The sequence below is a fragment of the Coturnix japonica genome, chromosome 18 (genome assembly GCF_054131305.1).
Source record: "Coturnix japonica strain WE chromosome 18, WE-NBRP24, whole genome shotgun sequence".
NCBI classification, from domain to species: Eukaryota; Metazoa; Chordata; class Aves; order Galliformes; family Phasianidae; genus Coturnix; species Coturnix japonica.
Window position 1 is genome coordinate 1,257,113 of NC_140680.1, and position 20,513 is coordinate 1,277,625.

Consider the following 20,513-nt stretch of genomic DNA (forward strand, 5'->3'; position numbering starts at 1 on the left):
ATGCCACACCAATAGTGAATACATAAAAACAAACAACTCCTTGGGCCTCAAGGGGAGGCTGATGCACAGGCCACGGCTGCCAGCGTGCAGCTGGGCTTCCCAGGGCAAACAGCAACACACGGTGCATCCATCAGAAGCTGAAAGAGCCCTCAGGGAAGAGAGGCCAACTCAAGGGGCTGAGCACGGGACACCCTTCTTCCTGCCGGGCTGCTTCCCCTCCTCTGGTTTCTTTCTGTCAGTCCTCAGAGAGCAAGGAGATGCTCACAGCCTGTCACCAGCACTTACGGGTTGGCTGAAAGGCCACAGGTTGGGAAGACCAACAAGGAAACGGGGGAAAACCTGCACTGCACCATGTCAAGGGAGAGACGTGAAGCCGACCGCTTCATCGCCCTGCGATTGCCAGCCCGAGCGAGGGACGTTCTGACCAGCTACTGAAAGAGGCAGCACCAGGTTTAGAAAGTTCGCTTCAATTTTATTGCGTACAAGAAGATTTGGCTTCTATTTATTGCCCCGCCCACACCCCAAAATGAAACCCCAGTGCCCAGGATTGCCGCTTAGCAATCAGTCACTCAGCCTCCAGTCAGACCCAAGGAGAAGCCAAACCCCGGGGCTACGTCACCTCCTCCCTCTCCAGTCCCAGCCAGCCCTATTTCAACCTAACCCTACACCAGGCCTGGACCTCAAGAGACACACCCTGAAGGAACGCAGCGTCTCCAGCTCTTGCCATACACCAAGTCCTGCCTATGTGAAGCCCTCATTGCTTCTAACGCAGCACAAGTCCTTCCTGTCCAGTTCACTTCCATCATCTCCACCGTCCATGACAGGGAAAGCACGGCTGTGCCAGTAAACTGGACTGTTGAGTCAGCAGCTCTTGGTGCCACCTCCGAGGAAGCGTTGCAGGTGGTTCTGCTGTCCTTTGTAGCTTCTTGCTCAAGCCCTCATCGTTGCTTTCTGCTTTCCTTCTCGGCTTTCTTCCTCAGCTGAGTAGCGCTTGCCTTGCCTCGGCAAGCTTGCTGCAAGAGGGAAAAAAGAGGCACTATTTCACTCACGCACGCTGCCAGCACAGTCTGACTTAGAGAGCTGCTCGCAAGATATCCCTGGGCTACAAACCCAAGAACAAGGAAGGACACAAAAGTCACATCTGCATTGTCTGTTACCGCATGCCAAGGAAGAGTCCTCACACTCGAGCACTGCCCCACTTGCAGCTGAGGGGAGGAGGAGCTGGAAAGGACAGGTGGACAGAAAAGAAGGGAAAAGCTGAAGAGGCGAGAATCAACTTCTCCCCGAGGCAGATCACACCTTTGTGGCCACTCTTTTAGGAATGCTCACCATTCCTAATCCTAGCGTTAGCAAGATGAAAATTCACCACCTACCTTTTCACGCTCCTCGCGTACGCACTGAGGGCCGTGCCGTGGCTGTGCTGCACAACACCAGCGACTGAAAGAAAGCACGCAGAGAGCGGATCTGTTGCAGACAGTGCCAGGAGCTGTGCTTGAACAACGCTTTCGGTAAGGCACTCCTACCTTGCAATGGCCACACTTTGGGAGCTCTGGGACACAGCCACGTGTTGCTCTCCTGAGTCCCAGCTCCATTTCTCAGCCCACTCACGCTCTGCTCCTCCATGTTCTGCAAAGGAAAAGTCCCAAGAGGGAAATTCAGTTCATCGCAGATGTCATCAAACTGTCAGGGCAGTCGCACTCATTGCTCGGGGTGAGCAACCAGCTGCATGCTTACCCAAGGAGCAGCGGTTACTTTTACTTGAGTGTAACAGCCAATGCCTGACTGCAAGTACGAACACTAACCTATGCCTAACTCTAAAATAACAACAGAAACCTATACCTAACTCTAAAATAACAACAAAAACCTATACCTAACTCTAAAATAACAACAAAAACCTATACCTAACCCTAAAGAACAAACAGGAACCTATGCCTAACTCTAAAAAACGAACAGGAACCTATCCCTAACACTAAAACTAAACTGAACACTAACACTAACACTAACTTAACACTACCATCAACAAAAAAGAACATAACAAACACCTAACCTAACAGGGGGAAGATGGAACTGGGGGCCCACAGAACCAGAGGAGCAACAAGGTGGAGGAGCAGAAGATGTTAAATAATGCCACCCAGCTAATGCTGGGGGCAGGGGCCGCGCAGCAGGAAAGGAGCCGAGTGCCTGGACCAGCGATGGTGAAGCTGTGACCATGCCAACGCGGGGCCTGGCACGGTGGCGTGGTGCCAGGCCAGCTATGCCGCGGGCGGATCCACGTCCATGGGCTCCTCTGGAGGGGGATCCACCTCCATCGGTTCCTCCGGAGGGGGATCCACCTCCATCGGTTCCTCCGGAGGGGGATCCACCTCCATCGGTTCCTCCGGAGGGGGATCCACCTCCATAGGCTCCACATGGGTGGTGGTCACAGGGCTGGTCCAGGCATGATGGATAATGGCTCTCTTACCCCTCCTCTGCCTGATGGTCATGGCGGGCCCCCTCCTCCTTCTGACTCCTAGGGCCCCCAGCTCCATCCTCCCACCAGAAACTTCAACCCTCGCCCTCTTTGCAGCAGGCATGGCTGTTAACTGCCACAACTGTCAGAGGCATGCGGCAACGGTGACCATGGTGACATGGAGAGGGTTCTAAAATGGCGGCCGCACTGCTGGCACTGGAGTTCCACATACGATGAGGAGGGGGCTGGAGGGCAGGGCATGGTACGGGAGCTACAAGGTGCTCCCTGTGCCCAGCGGGCAGCCCTTCTCTCTGGCCAGCAAGAGGGCACAGACGAGCCGGCCCCAAGTAAAGGGCCCTCGGCCTCCTTCACCTTCCTTCACCCTCCCCCTTCTTCCACAAGGGAATCTTTTTGGGCTGCCATACTGTTGTGGTTTTGTATTTTTTTCTATTGGTATTTCACATCATAACATCATCTGGAGATCATAGATTGATCAGTCAATCATATTGATCTAGATAAGTCCGTGACACAGACGCAGCACGCAGCAGCTCCTGATGGGGCTCCTGAGCTGAGCACCAACAACGGCAGGCTCCAAAGGGGACCTGACTACGCCTGCCTCCTGGGACACACAAGCTCTGCTTTCCATAGTCGCACCCAGCGCCTCTCCTTGTGCGGCACCTCGGCGGATTCAACCCTTACCTACAATTAAGACCTCTGACTGAATTGGAATTCCAGTCACTCTGATTACACCCCACATCCCTGCTGCAGGCCCTCCCACATGCCCACGTGCTGCACCCAGCCACACCGGCTGCCACAGCCCCGCAGCCAGGCGGGGGTTGGTGCTTCATGATCCTTGAGGTCCCTTCCAACCCGGGTCATTCTGTGATTCTGTGATCGGGTTGAAGGGGCTGGCACTGCCCTGAAGGTGAGCGAGAGAAGTTGGCAAAGGAAGGGTGAGTGGCGGGATCCGAGGAGGGCGTTTTGTGTTTGTGTGCGTGTCTGTTGTTTGCCTGATGTGTTTGTGTGCGTTGTTGTTTCAGGTGTCTGAGTGAGGACTCCCTGTGGGAACTGGCAGCAAGCAAAGGAATGGATCGACGGGCCTGGCCGCCGTGTTGGACTGCGGCTGTGGAGCCAACGAAGGTGTGTCCAGTGTCCTTCCTTACATCATTGACTATGTATGAGGTGTACCTATATCTGTGTAACCATTTTACAAGTCAGGGTGCAGGTTTTTGGTGGGGTCCTGACAGTTCCTCAGCTAGAACCCTCTTACCCCTTTGAGACAGGCCGCTTCCGTCTGTAGCTGTCATGCCAGGAGCCAAATAAATTGCCCCATGGTGAAAAACACCAAGACTCCTATGTCTGCACCGACTCTTTAACCATTTGTTTAAGAGGTGGGTTTTTAGGTCCAACTCAGTATCCCTCCCTGCCACTGAAAGTACAGATGCAATAACCACCCGCACACCTGTTCCTTCGATTACCCGCCCCAGTCCCCTGAAATCATCTTTGATAGCCTTCAGGCTTTTTTTACTAACTTCTTCACTGCCAGCCTGAACTATCAGCAGGGGATAGTAGACAGAAGGGCAGATCAGACTGGGAAGTCTCCCAGCAACGTCCCTGACCCGTGCCCAGGGGAGGGAGCACACCTCCCTGCGGGTAGGGTCGGGCCAGCATATAGGGCCTTCCATTCCTCGCCAGTAGGGTTGTGCGCCCATGATGGCAGTAATGAACAAACTGCTGCATCACAAAGATCTTGGCCTGATTAGAAATCTTTGAGTAATGCTGTTACAGCAGACAGAATGTGCTAAGCGCAAGTAGTCTCCTGCACTTCACATCCTTGCTACTTTGTTCTGGGTGTTGTCACTGAGCAGCGTCTAACACAAATTCTGCCCCAGTCAGCTGGCTGCCTGAGCTTGAGCCCTGATGGCAACACTGTGTGCTTACCCAGGAGCAGCGGTTACTTTTACTTGAGTGTAGCAGCCAATGCCTGACTGTAAGTACGAACACTAACCTACGCCTAACTCTAAAATAACAACAGAAACCTATACCTAACCCTAAAGAACAAACAGGAACCAATGCCTAACTCTAAAGAACAAACAGGAACCTATCCCTAACGCTAAAACTAAACTGAACACTAACACTAACCTAACACAACCATCAAAACAAAGAACAGAGCAAACACCTAACTACAACAGGGGGAAGAAGGAACTGGGGGCCCACAGAACCGGAGGAGCAACGAGGTGGAGGAGAAGAAGATGTTAAATAATGCCACCCAGCTCATGCTGGGGGCAGGGGCCACGCAGCAGGAAAGGAGCCGAGTGCCTGGACCAGCGATGGTGAAGCTGTGACCATGCCAACGCGGGGCCTGGCACGGTGGTGTGGTGCCAGGCCAGCTATGCCGCGGGCGGATCCACATCCATGGGCTCCTCTGGAGGGGGATCCACCTCCATCGGTTCCTCCGGAGGGGGATCCACCTCCATCGGCTCCACATGGGTGGTGGTCACAGGGCTGGTCCAGGCATGATGGAAACGGGCTCCTTTCCCCCTCCTCCATTTGATGGTTATGGCGGGCACCCTCCTCCTCTTCGGTTCTGGGGCCCCCAGCTCCTTCTCCCACTTAAATCCTCACTACATTCCTCTCGCCCTCGCTTCGTGCTGGACATGGCTGCTACCTGCCCAGCACTCTCAGAGGTGAGTGAGTCGGGTGGAGCCGCAGCAACCAAGGTGACAGCTGTGACATGGGGAAGATTCCAAAATGGCACCTGTGCTGCTGGGAGTGGTGTTCCGCATAGGATGAGGAGGGGGCTGGAGGGCAGGGCACGGCACGGGAGCTACAAGGCACTCCCTGTGTCCAGCGGGCAGCCCTTCTCTCCGGCCAGCAAGAGGGCACAGAGAGCTGGCCCCGAGAAAAGGGCCCTCGGCCTCCTTCACCCTCCCCCTCCTTTCATAAGGGAATCCCCACTTTGGGCTGGGCACCCACATGGAATCATTGAAACTACAACCTACTACTTTGCTTCTACAGCAAGACTATTGTACTGAAATACTACTGTACTTAAAAGCACCTGCAATCACACTACACTCGTTTTTAATATTAAACTCTCAAACTTTCATAGCAAATAATAACATCCGCTCACAAAGAAAATGTGGAGAGGCCACAAAAGAGAAATACCACTCATGAAAACATTTGTATTTAGACATTCAAACTAACAACGTACTTTGTCTTTACCTAACCGTACCATTCTGTGCTAGAAATACGATGTTTTGCTGTAGAGTATAACTTGGAGAACCCAAAAGCAGCTAAAACCTGCTCCACTCAGTAATTTGACCATCCGCTGATATTTGGTTCTTTGCTCCCTTGCTTTCTAGTTGCTCACTCTTTAGACACACGCAAATCACATTGTCAAGGACTACAAAAACACTGTTAGCCAAAAAATTTATGCTGGCAGAATCTTAACGTTAGAAACGTGTAAATTGGTTGCAAAGAAGAAAGTGAAGACCAACACAGTAACCAAATACTAACTGATACATAAGGCTTCTCTCACACATCCTGAAAACAGAACCGCCAGCCTTAATGAACTTTGCTCTTCAGACACTGACTGAAATGCAAGTATTACCTTGTCATGGTTTAATAATTTTGTAATTTTGCTATCAGTATTCCACATCATAACATCATATAAAGCATGAATAGTTTTACTGAATCTGCAACTTACAGAAGAAGACTACATCTCCCAGAGAACAACACGAGGTCACGGGACCTGGACACTATATTAACTCTGTCGCAGGCTAGACTGACGTCTTTCGAGTTCTGGCGTTCAGGGGAGTGTGTGGGAGCCTTCACCGTTTCGCCTAGATTTACAGTAGGCCTCTCGGTTTCGGGACTCATTCTCTCTCCTATTTTGCTTGATTCGTTAGCTCAATTTTCAATTATATTGTATTATACTGTGTTATCCTGTATTTCGATATAGTAATTTAGTAAATAAGTGTGCCTCCTTAGATTGTTGCTGCTGTTTTCTTTTCCTAATTAACTTTTTTTCCTTTCGGCCTAGGGCCCCTGCTGGGCCCACAGTCCCTGTCACGGACGCAGGTGGATTTTTAGTTTAAACCGTGACATACCTGTAGCAGCCTGGATCTGGCAATAGTCAAAGAATCCTTTACGTCCAGCTCCTTAGCATCAAAAGACCACAGATACTGCTGGGGCAGAATTTCATTGAAGCCTTCAAAAGAAGCTTGTGTCTGTTCCTCAGTGCCTCGGGAAAGTCTCCATTCTGCTACCAGCCTGGAAAAGACACAGAAGGATCATTTAAAACAGGCTACGCTAACCCAAGTTCATCTTTGTTAGTTTGTTTTGAAATGAACCGTAAGCTGTGTTAAGAAAAATGATGGAAAGTGCTGGGGATAGAGCACTGTGTAACTGTATTCTAATTGTATTCCCAACCTTCACCCTGCGCAAACAATTTTAAGTTAAAACCCTATGTTTCCAACCACTCAACTGCAGAAAGCATTTTAGGCTCCAGCAGAAGGCAGCATCTACTCACTGATGATATTAATGAGAGCACAGGAGTCCCTTGCTGTTCGGAGGAAGAAAAAAATGCAGAGCTGTGTTCATCTAATATGTTCCATATTTGTTTCTGTCAATCACGAAACTTTGCTCTGTGGTAGAAACTCCACTCTCCATTAAGAAAAGGGAGAAAAGCAGGCAGGAGACCCAAAGAACCTGAACCCAGGGAGAAGCAGATATTATGCTGAATTCAAGCCTAACCTGTCAGGAGAACTGGAATCGAAAGGAGAGAACGCAACACAGGACACAGAGTGTGACAAAAGAACATTGCTTAAGCTGCAATCTGAGCTCTGCCCGGCTTCCTCAAAACCAGAAGAGAACGGTCTTCTGCAGGTACTCCCTCCTCTCCATCCCAGTGAGTATTTGGCACAACTGCCAATGCCAATACGTTCCTTCTGCAAATGTCACCGTTTCTGTGAAACCTTTCCAGATGACTCGTGACTAAAGCAATTTCTACTCCCTCATTCCTCAAAACCTTCCCACACAAAAGCCTTCACAGATCAGATGGTAAGAAAGAGGGAATTCTACGGCCACAGCAATAAAGCGCGCAGAAAGCCCATCTGTTGCAGACAGAGGAGTGAGCCGTGCTTAACCAACACTGCTTCAGCGCACGCTTACAGTAAGGCACACCTACCTTGCGCTGGCCACGCACGAAGCTCGTGACGCAGCTCCAGGCGGCTCTCCTGGGGCCCAGCTTCATTTCACGGCCACTCACGCTCTGCTGCTGGACATTCTGCAACGGAAAAGCCACCGGATGCAAATCCCATCCCTCGCAGATGGCATCAGACCTCCGCTCTCATGGCAGTCACCACCGCCCTGCCCTGGGCAGCGCTTCCACTGCCCTTGCTCCTGCCACAAGACACCAACGTCTGCTTCTGACGCGGCTCCACCATGGGATCCTGTATGCAATAGAGAAACACACGGAGGCTGCCAGCCACTGCAACACGTGCGCTGTGAAACCCCTGGCACTGCTGAGTCCCAAGAGCAGAGGAGAGAAGCGTTTGCCTGCCATGGACGGGCTGCGGCGGGATTGAATCCTGCCTTCGAATCGGGACACCCCCAGGGAGAGCCTCCCTGGGGACCCAAAGACTGAAATGGAGGCAAGGTAACACTTTGCTATAGAAAGGGAAAGGGGAACTTCACAGAATCCGAGACAAAGGGTAACTGCAGATAGTTTACATTTAAAAGTGCAGGGATAGGGGGAATTACAGACACTTAGTCAAAATAAAACCAGAGAAGAGGGCAATAAAGATAAGAAGAAATTGTCCGGAGACCTCTGACAAGAAGAAGGATTAGATACCCCCGGGCAAGATGATGCTGACATGGGAGAACGATACCAGCAGATAACACCAAGAAGAAAACAGAAGAAGAATTTCACCCCAAAACAACGGCAAGGGTCGCGGGGAACGGGGTCCTAGGGAATGTAATGAATATGTAATCAAACTGAGGAGGAGACTATTGATTACGTATTAGCTTAACCTATATCTGTAACACACTTTTCTCCTTACGGTGTGCAAGTTTGGTGGAGCTCTCCCGCTTGCACCCGGCGCTGCGCAACGCTGGAATAAACATACCTGCTTTAGAACCCATCTTTGGGTTATAGAGTTTGATTCCGCAAGTCATCTTCCTGCCGCACAGCCCAGCACGGCCGGAGCCGCACCACACGATCCGGGCCGGGGCCGGCTCAGGCTCTGCCTCCAGGCTTTTGGGGCCGGCCGGGTGACTCCGCAGCACAGCGAGACCGTGGAGCCGCCCGGGAGCCGCCTCTGGGTGCCGGCAGCGCCGCGAGCTCCTCCCCCGACAGCCCCTCCGTGCCCCCGCACCGAGGCCCGACCCCGTTCGCAGCACAGAGCCCGCTCCTCCCGGCCCCGCTCATGGCCGCCATGCCGCCATGGCCCGGAAGTGCTCTCCGCCGCCTGCAGGAAGCACTTCCTGTCACTGGCACTGGCACTGTCACGTGGCTCAGGCCGGGCTGGGGCCTGTTGGGGGGGGGCGGCTGCCGGAAAAGGACCCAAAATTCACGTCTCATTTCGTGTCTTTCCTCTCGCTTTCCTTCCTTTACCTTCCCCTTCCCTTCCTTCCTTCCTTCCTCGCCCTCGTCCCCTTCCCTTCACCACCTCCCTGTGTCCATTCCAGTGCCTGGCCACCCTTTCTGAGCAGTAATACCTCGTAGTGTCCAGCCTGAATCTCCCCTGTCGCAGCTTGAAGCCATTCCCTCTGGTCCTATCATTAATGACACGAGAGAAGAGGCCGAGCCCCAGCTCACTACAGCCTCCCTTCAGGAAGTTAGAGAGAGCAATGAGGTCTCCCCTGAGCCTCCTCTTCTCCAGGCTGAACAATCCCAGCTCCCTCAGCCGCTCCTCATACGGCCTGTGCTCCAGACCCCTCACCAGCTTTGTTGCCCTCCTCTGAACGCGTTCCAGGGCCTCGATGTCTTTCTTGCACTGAGGGGCCCAAAACTGAACACAGCACTCGAGCTGCGGCCTCATCAGTGCTGAGAACAGGGGGACAATCACCTCTCTGCTCCTGCTGGCAACACTGTTTCCCATGCAGGCCAGGATGCCCTCGGCCTTCTTATTATACAGCAAAGGAATCCCCTGAAAAGGAAACCACAATATCTGGCAACATGAAACAAAGTTCTGATTCGTAAAAGACTGGCAGCAAGGCCTGAATCTTTTGTGTCATCTGCTCTTGATGTATCACATTAGCACTAGGTGGAATGCAGAAGCTTCCTGAGACGTGATAATCAAAACCTAGTCCAATGCCTTTAAAAAAGCCTTTAAGAGATTACTCCTCCTTGTCTGTTTAAAATAAACTTAGGTAATACAAAAGGTTGGAAAATTTTTGGACAACTCCCCAGGGCCGGGCTTTGGAAGGCCGTATTGACGAGAGTCAATCAAGCTCCGGCTGCAGGCGTATATGTGTGTGCCAGTTCTTTAACACAGTAGAAATCACAACTTGCTGCATGATCAAAATTCTACATGTGCTACTCCTGAACCCCAATGACTTCCAACGGTGTTAAATTACCCCTTGATCTCAAAGCAGAACAAAACAACAAAATGCCACACCAATAGTGAATACATAAAAACAAACAACTCCTTGGGCCTCAAGGGGAGGCTGATGCACAGGCCACGGCTGCCAGCGTGCAGCTGGGCTTCCCAGGGCAAACAGCAACACACGGTGCATCCATCAGAAGCTGAAAGAGCCCTCAGGGAAGAGAGGCCAACTCAAGGGGCTGAGCACGGGACACCCTTCTTCCTGCCGGGCTGCTTCCCCTCCTCTGGTTTCTTTCTGTCAGTCCTCAGAGAGCAAGGAGATGCTCACAGCCTGTCACCAGCACTTACGGGTTGGCTGAAAGGCCACAGGTTGGGAAGACCAACAAGGAAACGGGGGAAAACCTGCACTGCACCATGTCAAGGGAGAGACGTGAAGCCGACCGCTTCATCGCCCTGCGATTGCCAGCCCGAGCGAGGGACGTTCTGACCAGCTACTGAAAGAGGCAGCACCAGGTTTAGAAAGTTCGCTTCAATTTTATTGCGTACAAGAAGATTTGGCTTCTATTTATTGCCCCGCCCACACCCCAAAATGAAACCCCAGTGCCCAGGATTGCCGCTTAGCAATCAGTCACTCAGCCTCCAGTCAGACCCAAGGAGAAGCCAAACCCCGGGGCTACGTCACCTCCTCCCTCTCCAGTCCCAGCCAGCCCTATTTCAACCTAACCCTACACCAGGCCTGGACCTCAAGAGACACACCCTGAAGGAACGCAGCGTCTCCAGCTCTTGCCATACACCAAGTCCTGCCTATGTGAAGCCCTCATTGCTTCTAACGCAGCACAAGTCCTTCCTGTCCAGTTCACTTCCATCATCTCCACCGTCCATGACAGGGAAAGCACGGCTGTGCCAGTAAACTGGACTGTTGAGTCAGCAGCTCTTGGTGCCACCTCCGAGGAAGCGTTGCAGGTGGTTCTGCTGTCCTTTGTAGCTTCTTGCTCAAGCCCTCATCGTTGCTTTCTGCTTTCCTTCTCGGCTTTCTTCCTCAGCTGAGTAGCGCTTGCCTTGCCTCGGCAAGCTTGCTGCAAGAGGGAAAAAAGAGGCACTATTTCACTCACGCACGCTGCCAGCACAGTCTGACTTAGAGAGCTGCTCGCAAGATATCCCTGGGCTACAAACCCAAGAACAAGGAAGGACACAAAAGTCACATCTGCATTGTCTGTTACCGCATGCCAAGGAAGAGTCCTCACACTCGAGCACTGCCCCACTTGCAGCTGAGGGGAGGAGGAGCTGGAAAGGACAGGTGGACAGAAAAGAAGGGAAAAGCTGAAGAGGCGAGAATCAACTTCTCCCCGAGGCAGATCACACCTTTGTGGCCACTCTTTTAGGAATGCTCACCATTCCTAATCCTAGCGTTAGCAAGATGAAAATTCACCACCTACCTTTTCACGCTCCTTGCGTACGCACTGAGGGCCGTGCCGTGGCTGTGCTGCACAACACCAGCGACTGAAAGAAAGCACGCAGAGAGCGGATCTGTTGCAGACAGTGCCAGGAGCTGTGCTTGAACAACGCTTTCGGTAAGGCACTCCTACCTTGCAATGGCCACACTTTGGGAGCTCTGGGACACAGCCACGTGTTGCTCTCCTGAGTCCCAGCTCCATTTCTCAGCCCACTCACGCTCTGCTCCTCCATGTTCTGCAAAGGAAAAGTCCCAAGAGGGAAATTCAGTTCATCGCAGATGTCATCAAACTGTCAGGGCAGTCGCACTCATTGCTCGGGGTGAGCAACCAGCTGCATGCTTACCCAAGGAGCAGCGGTTACTTTTACTTGAGTGTAACAGCCAATGCCTGACTGCAAGTACGAACACTAACCTATGCCTAACTCTAAAATAACAACAGAAACCTATACCTAACTCTAAAATAACAACAAAAACCTATACCTAACTCTAAAATAACAACAAAAACATATACCTTACCCTAAAGAACAAACAGGAACCTATGCCTAACTCTAAAGAACAAACAGAAACCTATCCCTAACGCTAAAACTAAACTGAACACTAACACTAACCTAACACTACCATCAATAACAAAGAACAGAACACCTAACCTAACAGTGGGAAGAAGGAACTGGGGGCCCACAGAACCGGAGGAGCAACAAGGTGGAGGAGAAGAAGATGTTAAATAATGCCACCCAGCTAACGCTGGGGGCAGGGGCCGCGCAGCAGGAAAGGAGCCGAGTGCCTGGACCAGCGATGGTGAAGCTGTGACCATGCCAACGCGGGGCCTGGCACGGTGGTGTGGTGCCAGGCCAGCTATGCCGCGGGCGGATCCACATCCATGGGCTCCTCTGGAGGGGGATCCACCTCCATCGGTTCCTCCGGAGGGGGATCCACCTCCATTGGTTCCTCCGGAGGGGGATCCACCTCCATTGGCTCCACATGGGTGGTGGTCACAGGGCTGGTCCAGGCATGATGGAAAATGGCTCTCTTACCCCTCCTCTGCCTGATGGTCATGGCGGGCCCCCTCCTCCTTCTGACTCCTAGGGCCCCCAGCTCCATCCTCCCACCAGAAACTTCTACCCTGGCCCTCTTTGCAGCAGGCATGGCTGTTAACTGCCACAACTGTCAGAGGCATGCGGCAACGGTGACCATGGTGACATGGAGAGGGTTCTAAAATGGCGGCCGCACTGCTGGCACTGGAGTTCCACATAGGATGAGGAGGGGGCTGGAGGGCAGGGCATGGTACGGGAGCTACAAGGTGCTCCCTGTGCCCAGCGGGCAGCCCTTCTCTCTGGCCAGCAAGAGGGCACAGACGAGCCGGCCCCAAGTAAAGGGCCCTCGGCCTCCTTCACCCTCCTTCACCCTCCCCCTTCTTCCACAAGGGAATCTTTTTGGGCTGCCATACTGTTGTGGTTTTGTATTTTTTTCTATTGGTATTTCACATCATAACATCATCTGGAGATCATAGATTGATCAGTCAATCATATTGATCTAGATAAGTCCGTGACACAGACGCAGCACGCAGCAGCTGCTGATGGGGCTCCTGAGCTGAGCACCAACAACGGCAGGCTCCAAAGGGGACCTGACTACGCCTGCCTCCTGGGACACACAAGCTCTGCTTTCCATAGTCGCACCCAGCGCCTCTCCTTGTGCGGCACCTCGGCAGATTCAACCCTTACCTACAATTAAGACCTCTGACTGAATTGGAATTCCAGTCACTCTGATTACACCCCACATCCCTGCTGCAGGCCCTCCCACATGCCCACGTGCTGCACCCAGCCATACCGGCTGCCACAGCCCCGCAGCCAGGCGGGGGGTTGGTGCTTCATGATCCTTGAGGTCCCTTCCAACCCGGGTCATTCTGTGATTCTGTGATCGGGTTGAAGGGGCTGGCACTGCCCTGAAGGTGAGCGAGAGAAGTTGGCAAAGGAAGGGTGAGTGGCGGGATCCGAGGAGGGCGTTTTGTGTTTGTGTGCGTGTCTGTTGTTTGCCTGATGTGTTTGTGTGCGTTGTTGCTTCAGGTGTCTGAATGAGGACTCCCTGTGGGAACTGGCAGCAAGCAAAGGAATGGATCGACGGGCCTGGGCGACGTGTTGGACTGCGGCTGTGGAGCCAACGAAGGTGTGTCCAGTGTCCTTCCTTACATCATTGACTATGTATGAGGTGTACCTATATCTGTGTAACCATTTTACAAGTCAGGGTGCAGGTTTTTGGTGGGGTCCTGACAGTTCCTCAGCTAGAACCCTCTTACCCCTTTGAGACAGGCCGCTTCCGTCTGTAGCTGTCATGCCAGGAGCCAAATAAATTGCCCCATGGTGAAAAACACCAAGACTCCTATGTCTGCACCGACTCTTTAACCATTTGTTTAAGAGGTGGGTTTTTAGGTCCAACTCAGTATCCCTCCCTGCCACTGAAGGTACAGATGCAATAACCACCCGCACACCTGTTCCTTCGATTACCCGCCCCAGTCCCCTGAAATCATCTTTGATAGCCTTCAGGCTTTTTTAACTAACTTCTTCACTGCCAGCCTGAACTATCAGCAGGGGATAGTAGACAGAAGGGCAGATCAGACTGGGAAGTCTCCCAGCAATGTCCCTGACCTGTGCCCAGGGGAGGGAGCACACCTCCCTGCGGGTAGGGTCGGGCCAGCATATAGGGCCTTCCATTCCTCGCCAGTAGGGTCGTGCGCCCATGATGGCAGTAATGAACAAACTGCTGCATCACAAAGATCTTGGCCTGATTAGAAATCTTTGAGTAATGCTGTTACAGCAGACAGAATGTGCTAAGCGCAAGTAGTCTCCTGCACTTCACATCCTTGCTACTTTGTTCTGGGTGTTGTCACTGAGCAGCATCTAACACAAATTCTGCCCCAGTCAGCTGGCTGCCTGAGCTTGAGCCCTGATGGCAACACTGTGTGCTTACCCAGGAGCAGCGGTTACTTTTACTTGAGTGTAGTAGCCAATGCCTGACTGTAAGTACGAACACTAACCTACGCCTAACTCTAAAATAACAACAGAAACCTATACCTAACCCTAAAGAACAAACAGGAACCAAAGCCTAACTCTAAAGAACAAACAGGAACCTATCCCTAACGCTAAAACTAAACTGAACACTAACACTAACCTAACACAACCATCAAAACAAAGAACAGAGCAAACACCTAACTACAACAGGGGGAAGAAGGAACTGGGGGCCCACAGAACCGGAGGAGCAACGAGGTGGAGGAGAAGAAGATGTTAAATAATGCCACCCAGCTCATGCTGGGGGCAGGGGCCACGCAGCAGGAAATGAGCCGAGTGCCTGGACCAGCGATGGTGAAGCTGTGACCATGCCAACGCGGGGCCTGGCACGGTGGTGTGGTGCCAGGCCAGCTATGCCGCGGGCGGATCCACATCCATGGGCTCCTCTGGAGGGGGATCCACCTCCATCGGTTCCTCCGGAGGGGGATCCACCTCCATCGGCTCCACATGGGTGGTGGTCACAGGGCTGGTCCAGGCATGATGGAAACGGGCTCCTTTCCCCCTCCTCCATTTGATGGTTATGGCGGGCACCCTCCTCCTCTTCGGTTCTGGGGCCCCCAGCTCCTTCTCCCCACTTAAATCCTCACTACATTCCTCTCGCCCTCGCTTTGTGCTGGACATGGCTGCTACCTGCCCAGCACTCTCAGAGGTGAGTGAGTCGGGTGGAGCCGCAGCAACCAAGGTGACAGCTGTGACATGGGGAAGATTCCAAAATGGCACCTGTGCTGCTGGGAGTGGTGTTCCGCATAGGATGAGGAGGGGGCTGGAGGGCAGGGCACGGCACGGGAGCTACAAGGCACTCCCTGTGTCCAGCGGGCAGCCCTTCTCTCCGGCCAGCAAGAGGGCACAGAGAGCTGGCCCCGAGAAAAGGGCCCTCGGCCTCCTTCACCCTCCCCCTCCTTTCATAAGGGAATCCCCACTTTGGGCTGGGCACCCACATGGAATCATTGAAACTACAACCTACTACTTTGCTTCTACAGCAAGACTATTGTACTGAAATACTACTGTACTTAAAAGCACCTGCAATCACACTACACTCGTTTTTAATATTAAACTCTCAAACTTTCATAGCAAATAATAACATCCGCTCACAAAGAAAATGTGGAGAGGCCACAAAAGAGAAATACCACTCATGAAAACATTTGTATTTAGACATTCAAACTAACAACGTACTTTGTCTTTACCTAACCGTACCATTCTGTGCTAGAAATACGATGTTTTGCTGTAGAGCATAACTTGGAGAACCCAAAAGCAGCTAAAACCTGCTCCACTCAGTAATTTGACCATCCGCTGATATTTGGTTCTTTGCTCCCTTGCTTTCTAGTTGCTCACTCTTTAGACACACGCAAATCACATTGTCAAGGACTACAAAAACACTGTTAGCCAAAAAATTTATGCTGGCAGAATCTTAACGTTAGAAACGTGTAAATTGGTTGCAAAGAAGAAAGTGAAGACCAACACAGTAACCAAATACTAACTGATACATAAGGCTTCTCTCACACATCCTGAAAACAGAACCGCCAGCCTTAATGAACTTTGCTCTTCAGACACTGACTGAAATGCAAGTATTACCTTGTCATGGTTTAATAATTTTGTAATTTTGCTATCAGTATTCCACATCATAACATCATATAAAGCATGAATAGTTTTACTGAATCTGCAACTTACAGAAGAAGACTACATCTCCCAGAGAACAACACGAGGTCACGGGACCTGGACACTATATTAACTCTGTCGCAGGCTAGACTGACGTCTTTCGAGTTCTGGCGTTCAGGGAAGTGTGTGGGAGCCTTCACCGTTTCGCCTAGATTTACAGTAGGCCTCTCGGTTTCGGGACTCATTCTCTCTCCTATTTTGCTTGATTCGTTAGCTCAATTTTCAATTATATTGTATTATACTGTGTTATCCTGTATTTCGATATAGTAATTTAGTAAATAAGTGTGCCTCCTTAGATTGTTGCTGCTGTTTTCTTTTCCTAATTAACTTTTCTTCCTTTTGGCCTAGGGCCCCTGCTGGGCCCACAGTCCCTGTCACGGACGCAGGTGGATTTTTAGTTTAAACCGTGACATACCTGTAGCAGCCTGGATCTGGCAATAGTCAAAGAATCCTTTACGTCCAGCTCCTTAGCATCAAAAGACCACAGATACTGCTGGGGCAGAATTTCATTGAAGCCTTCAAAAGAAGCTTGTGTCTGTTCCTCAGTGCCTCGGGAAAGTCTCCATTCTGCTACCAGCCTGGAAAAGACACAGAAGGATCATTTAAAACAGGCTACGCTAACCCAAGTTCATCTTTGTTAGTTTGTTTTGAAATGAACCGTAAGCTGTGTTAAGAAAAATGATGGAAAGTTCTGGGGATAGAGCACTGTGTAACTGTATTCTAATTGTATTCCCAACCTTTACCCTGCGCAAACAATTTTAAGTTAAAACCCTATGTTTCCAACCACTCAACTGCAGAAAGCATTTTAGGCTCCAGCAGAAGGCAGCATCTACTCACTGATGATATTAATGAGAGCACAGGAGTCCCTTGCTGTTCGGAGGAAGAAAAAAATGCAGAGCTGTGTTCATCTAATATGTTCCATATTTGTTTCTGTCAATCACGAAACTTTGCTCTGTGGTAGAAACTCCACTCTCCATTAAGAAAAGGGAGAAAAGCAGGCAGGAGACCCAAAGAACCTGAACCCAGGGAGAAGCAGATATTATGCTGAATTCAAGCCTAACCTGTCAGGAGAACTGGAATCGAAAGGAGAGAACGCAACACAGGACACAGAGTGTGACAAAAGAACATTGCTTAAGCTGCAATCTGAGCTCTGCCCGGCTTCCTCAAAACCAGAAGAGAACGGTCTTCTGCAGGTACTCCCTCCTCTCCATCCCAGTGAGTATTTGGCACAACTGCCAATGCCAATACGTTCCTTCTGCAAATGTCACCGTTTCTGTGAAACCTTTCCAGATGACTCGTGACTAAAGCAATTTCTACTCCCTCATTCCTCAAAACCTTCCCACACAAAAGCCTTCACAGATCAGATGGTAAGAAAGAGGGAATTCTACGGCCACAGCAATAAAGCGCGCAGAAAGCCCATCTGTTGCAGACAGAGGAGTGAGCCGTGCTTAACCAACACTGCTTCAGCGCACGCTTACAGTAAGGCACACCTACCTTGCGCTGGCCACGCACGAAGCTCGTGACGCAGCTCCAGGCGGTTCTCCTGGGGCCCAGCTTCATTTCACGGCCACTCACGCTCTGCTGCTGGACATTCTGCAACGGAAAAGCCACCGGATGCAAATCCCATCCCTCGCAGATGGCATCAGACCTCCGCTCTCATGGCAGTCACCACCGCCCTGCCCTGGGCAGCGCTTCCACTGCCCTTGCTCCTGCCACAAGACACCAACGTCTGCTTCTGACGCGGCTCCACCATGGGATCCTGTATGCAATAGAAAAACACACGGAGGCTGCCAGCCACTGCAACACGCGCGCTGTGAAACCCCTGGCACTGCTGAGTCCCAAGAGCAGAGGAGAGAAGCGTTTGCCTGCCATGGACGGGCTGCGGCGGGATTGAATCCTGCCTTCGAATCGGGACACCCCCAGGGAGAGCCTCCCTGGGGACCCAAAGACTGAAATGGAGGCAAGGTAACACTCTGCTATAGAAAGGGAAAGGGGAACTTCACAGAAACCAAGACAAAGGGTAACTGCAGATAGTTTACATTTAAAAGTGCAGGGATAGGGGGAATTACAGACACTTAGTCAAAATAAAACCAGAGAAGAGGGCAATAAAGATAAGAAGAAATTGTCCGGAGACCTCTGACAAGAAGAAGGATTAGATACCCCCGGGCAAGATGATGCTGACATGGGAGAACGATACCAGCAGATAACACCAAGAAGAAAACAGAAGAAGAATTTCACCCCAAAACAACGGCAAGGGTCGCGGGGAACGGGGTCCTAGGGAATGTAATGAATATGTAATCAAACTGAGGAGGAGACTATTGATTACGTATTAGCTTAACCTATATCTGTAACACACTTTTCTCCTTACGGTGTGCAAGTTTGGTGGAGCTCTCCCGCTTGCACCCGGCGCTGCGCAACGCTGGAATAAACATACCTGCTTTAGAACCCATCTTTGGGTTATAGAGTTTGATTCCGCAAGTCATCTTCCTGCCGCACAGCCCAGCACGGCCGGAGCCGCACCACACGATCCGGGCCGGGGCCGGCTCAGGCTCTGCCTCCAGGCTTTTGGGGCCGGCCGGGTGACTCCGCAGCACAGCGAGACCGTGGAGCCGCCCGGGAGCCGCCTCTGGGTGCCGGCAGCGCCGCGAGCTCCTCCCCCGACAGCCCCTCCGTGCCCCCGCCCCGAGGCCCGACCCCGTTCGCAGCACAGAGCCCGCTCCTCCCGGCCCCGCTCATGGCCGCCATGCCGCCATGGCCCGGAAGTGCTCTCCGCCGCCTGCAGGAAGCACTTCCTGTCACTGGCACTGGCACTGTCACGTGGCTCAGGCCGGGCTGGGGCCTGTTGGGGGGGGGCGGCTGCCGGAAAAGGACCCAAAATTCACGTCTCATTTCGTGTCTTTCCTCTCGCTTTCCTTCCTTTACCTTCCCCTTCCCTTCCTTCCTTCCTTCCTCGCCCTCGTCCCCTTCCCTTCACCACCTCCCTGTGTCCATTCCAGTGCCTGGCCACCCTTTCTGAGCAGTAATACCTCGTAGTGTCCAGCCTGAATCTCCCCTGTCGCAGCTTGAAGCCATTCCCTCTGGTCCTATCATTAATGACACGAGAGAAGAGGCCGAGCCCCAGCTCACTACAGCCTCCCTTCAGGAAGTTAGAGAGAGCAATGAGGTCTCCCCTGAGCCTCCTCTTCTCCAGGCTGAACAATCCCAGCTCCCTCAGCCGCTCCTCATACGGCCTGTGCTCCAGACCCCTCACCAGCTTTGTTGCCCTCCTCTGAACGCGTTCCAGGGCCTCGATGTCTTTCTTGCACTGAGGGGCCCAAAACTGAACACAGCACTCGAGCTGCGGCCTCATCAGTGCTGAGAACAGGGGGACAATCACCTCTCTGCTCCTGCTGGCAACACTGTTTCCCATGCAGGCCAGGATGCCCTCGGCCTTCTTATTATACAGCAAAGGAATCCCCTGAAAAGGAAACCACAATATCTGGCAACATGAAACAAAGTTCTGATTCGTAAAAGACTGGCAGCAAGGCCTGAATCTTTTGTGTCATCTGCTCTTGATGTATCACATTAGCACTAGGTGGAATGCAGAAGCTTCCTGAGACGTGATAATCAAAACCTAGTCCAATGCCTTTAAAAAAAGCCTTTAAGAGATTACTCCTCCTTGTCTGTTTAAAATAAACTTAGGTAATACAAAAGGTTGGAAAATTTTTGGACAACTCCCCAGGGCCGGGCTTTGGAAGGCCGTATTGACGAGAGTCAATCAAGCTCCGGCTGCAGGCGTATATGTGTGTGCCAGTTCTTTAACACAGTAGAAATCACAACTTGCTGCATGATCAAAATTCTACATGTGCTACTCCTGAACCCCAATGACTTCCAACGGTGTTAAATTACCCCTTGATCTCAAAGCAGAACAAAACAACAAAATGCCACACCAATAGTGAATACATAAAAACAAACAACTCCTTGGGCCTCAAGGGGAGGCTGATGCACAGGCCACGGCTGCCAGCGTGCAGCTGGGCTTCCCAGGGCAAACAGCAACACACGGTGCATCCATCAGAAGCTGAAAGAGCCCTCAGGGAAGAGAGGCCAACTCAAGGGGCTGAGCACGGGACACCCTTCTTCCTGCCGGGCTGCTTCCCCTCCTCTGGTTTCTTTCTGTCAGTCCTCAGAGAGCAAGGAGATGCTCACAGCCTGTCACCAGCACTTACGGGTTGGCTGAAAGGCCACAGGTTGGGAAGACCAACAAGGAAACGGGGGAAAACCTGCACTGCACCATGTCAAGGGAGAGACGTGAAGCCGACCGCTTCATCGCCCTGCGATTGCCAGCCCGAGCGAGGGACGTTCTGACC

At 51.9% G+C, this 20,513-nt stretch overlaps 2 protein-coding genes across 15 annotated transcripts; both read right to left on the reverse strand.

Moving 5' to 3' along the window:
* Positions 1-451: 451 nt before the first annotated feature.
* LOC146757887 (uncharacterized) lies at positions 452-8,901 on the reverse strand. Of its 8 annotated transcripts, none has more exons than XM_085519056.1 (7): positions 8,578-8,901; positions 7,638-7,736; positions 6,559-6,721; positions 1,524-1,626; positions 1,374-1,437; positions 1,158-1,221; positions 452-1,013 (listed from the first exon to the last, which is right to left on the reverse strand). In XM_085519056.1, the coding sequence occupies exons 4-7, from the start codon at positions 1,621-1,623 to the stop codon at positions 939-941; spliced, it is 303 nt and encodes a 100-aa protein (XP_085375182.1). In that variant the 5' UTR covers positions 1,624-1,626; positions 6,559-6,721; positions 7,638-7,736; positions 8,578-8,901; the 3' UTR covers positions 452-938. The 8 variants fall into 8 exon arrangements, 5 of the variants coding, with proteins under 5 accessions (XP_085375182.1, XP_085375180.1, XP_085375181.1 ...); XM_085519054.1 differs by having other exon boundaries at positions 1,111-1,221; XM_085519055.1 differs by having other exon boundaries at positions 7,638-7,902.
* A 1,612-nt stretch (positions 8,902-10,513) lies between these two features.
* On the reverse strand, positions 10,514-18,954 carry LOC146757888 (uncharacterized). 7 transcript variants are annotated; one of them, XM_085519050.1, is made up of 7 exons: positions 18,602-18,938; positions 17,662-17,760; positions 16,583-16,745; positions 11,586-11,688; positions 11,436-11,499; positions 11,173-11,283; positions 10,514-11,075 (listed from the first exon to the last, which is right to left on the reverse strand). In XM_085519050.1, exons 4-7 carry the CDS (start codon positions 11,683-11,685, stop codon positions 11,039-11,041), a joined length of 312 nt encoding a protein of 103 aa, XP_085375176.1. In that variant the 5' UTR covers positions 11,686-11,688; positions 16,583-16,745; positions 17,662-17,760; positions 18,602-18,938; the 3' UTR covers positions 10,514-11,038. The 7 variants fall into 7 exon arrangements, 3 of the variants coding, with proteins under 3 accessions (XP_085375176.1, XP_085375177.1, XP_085375175.1); XM_085519051.1 differs by having other exon boundaries at positions 11,220-11,283; positions 18,602-18,935; XM_085519049.1 differs by having other exon boundaries at positions 17,662-17,926; positions 18,602-18,909.
* Positions 18,955-20,513: the final 1,559 nt, after the last annotated feature.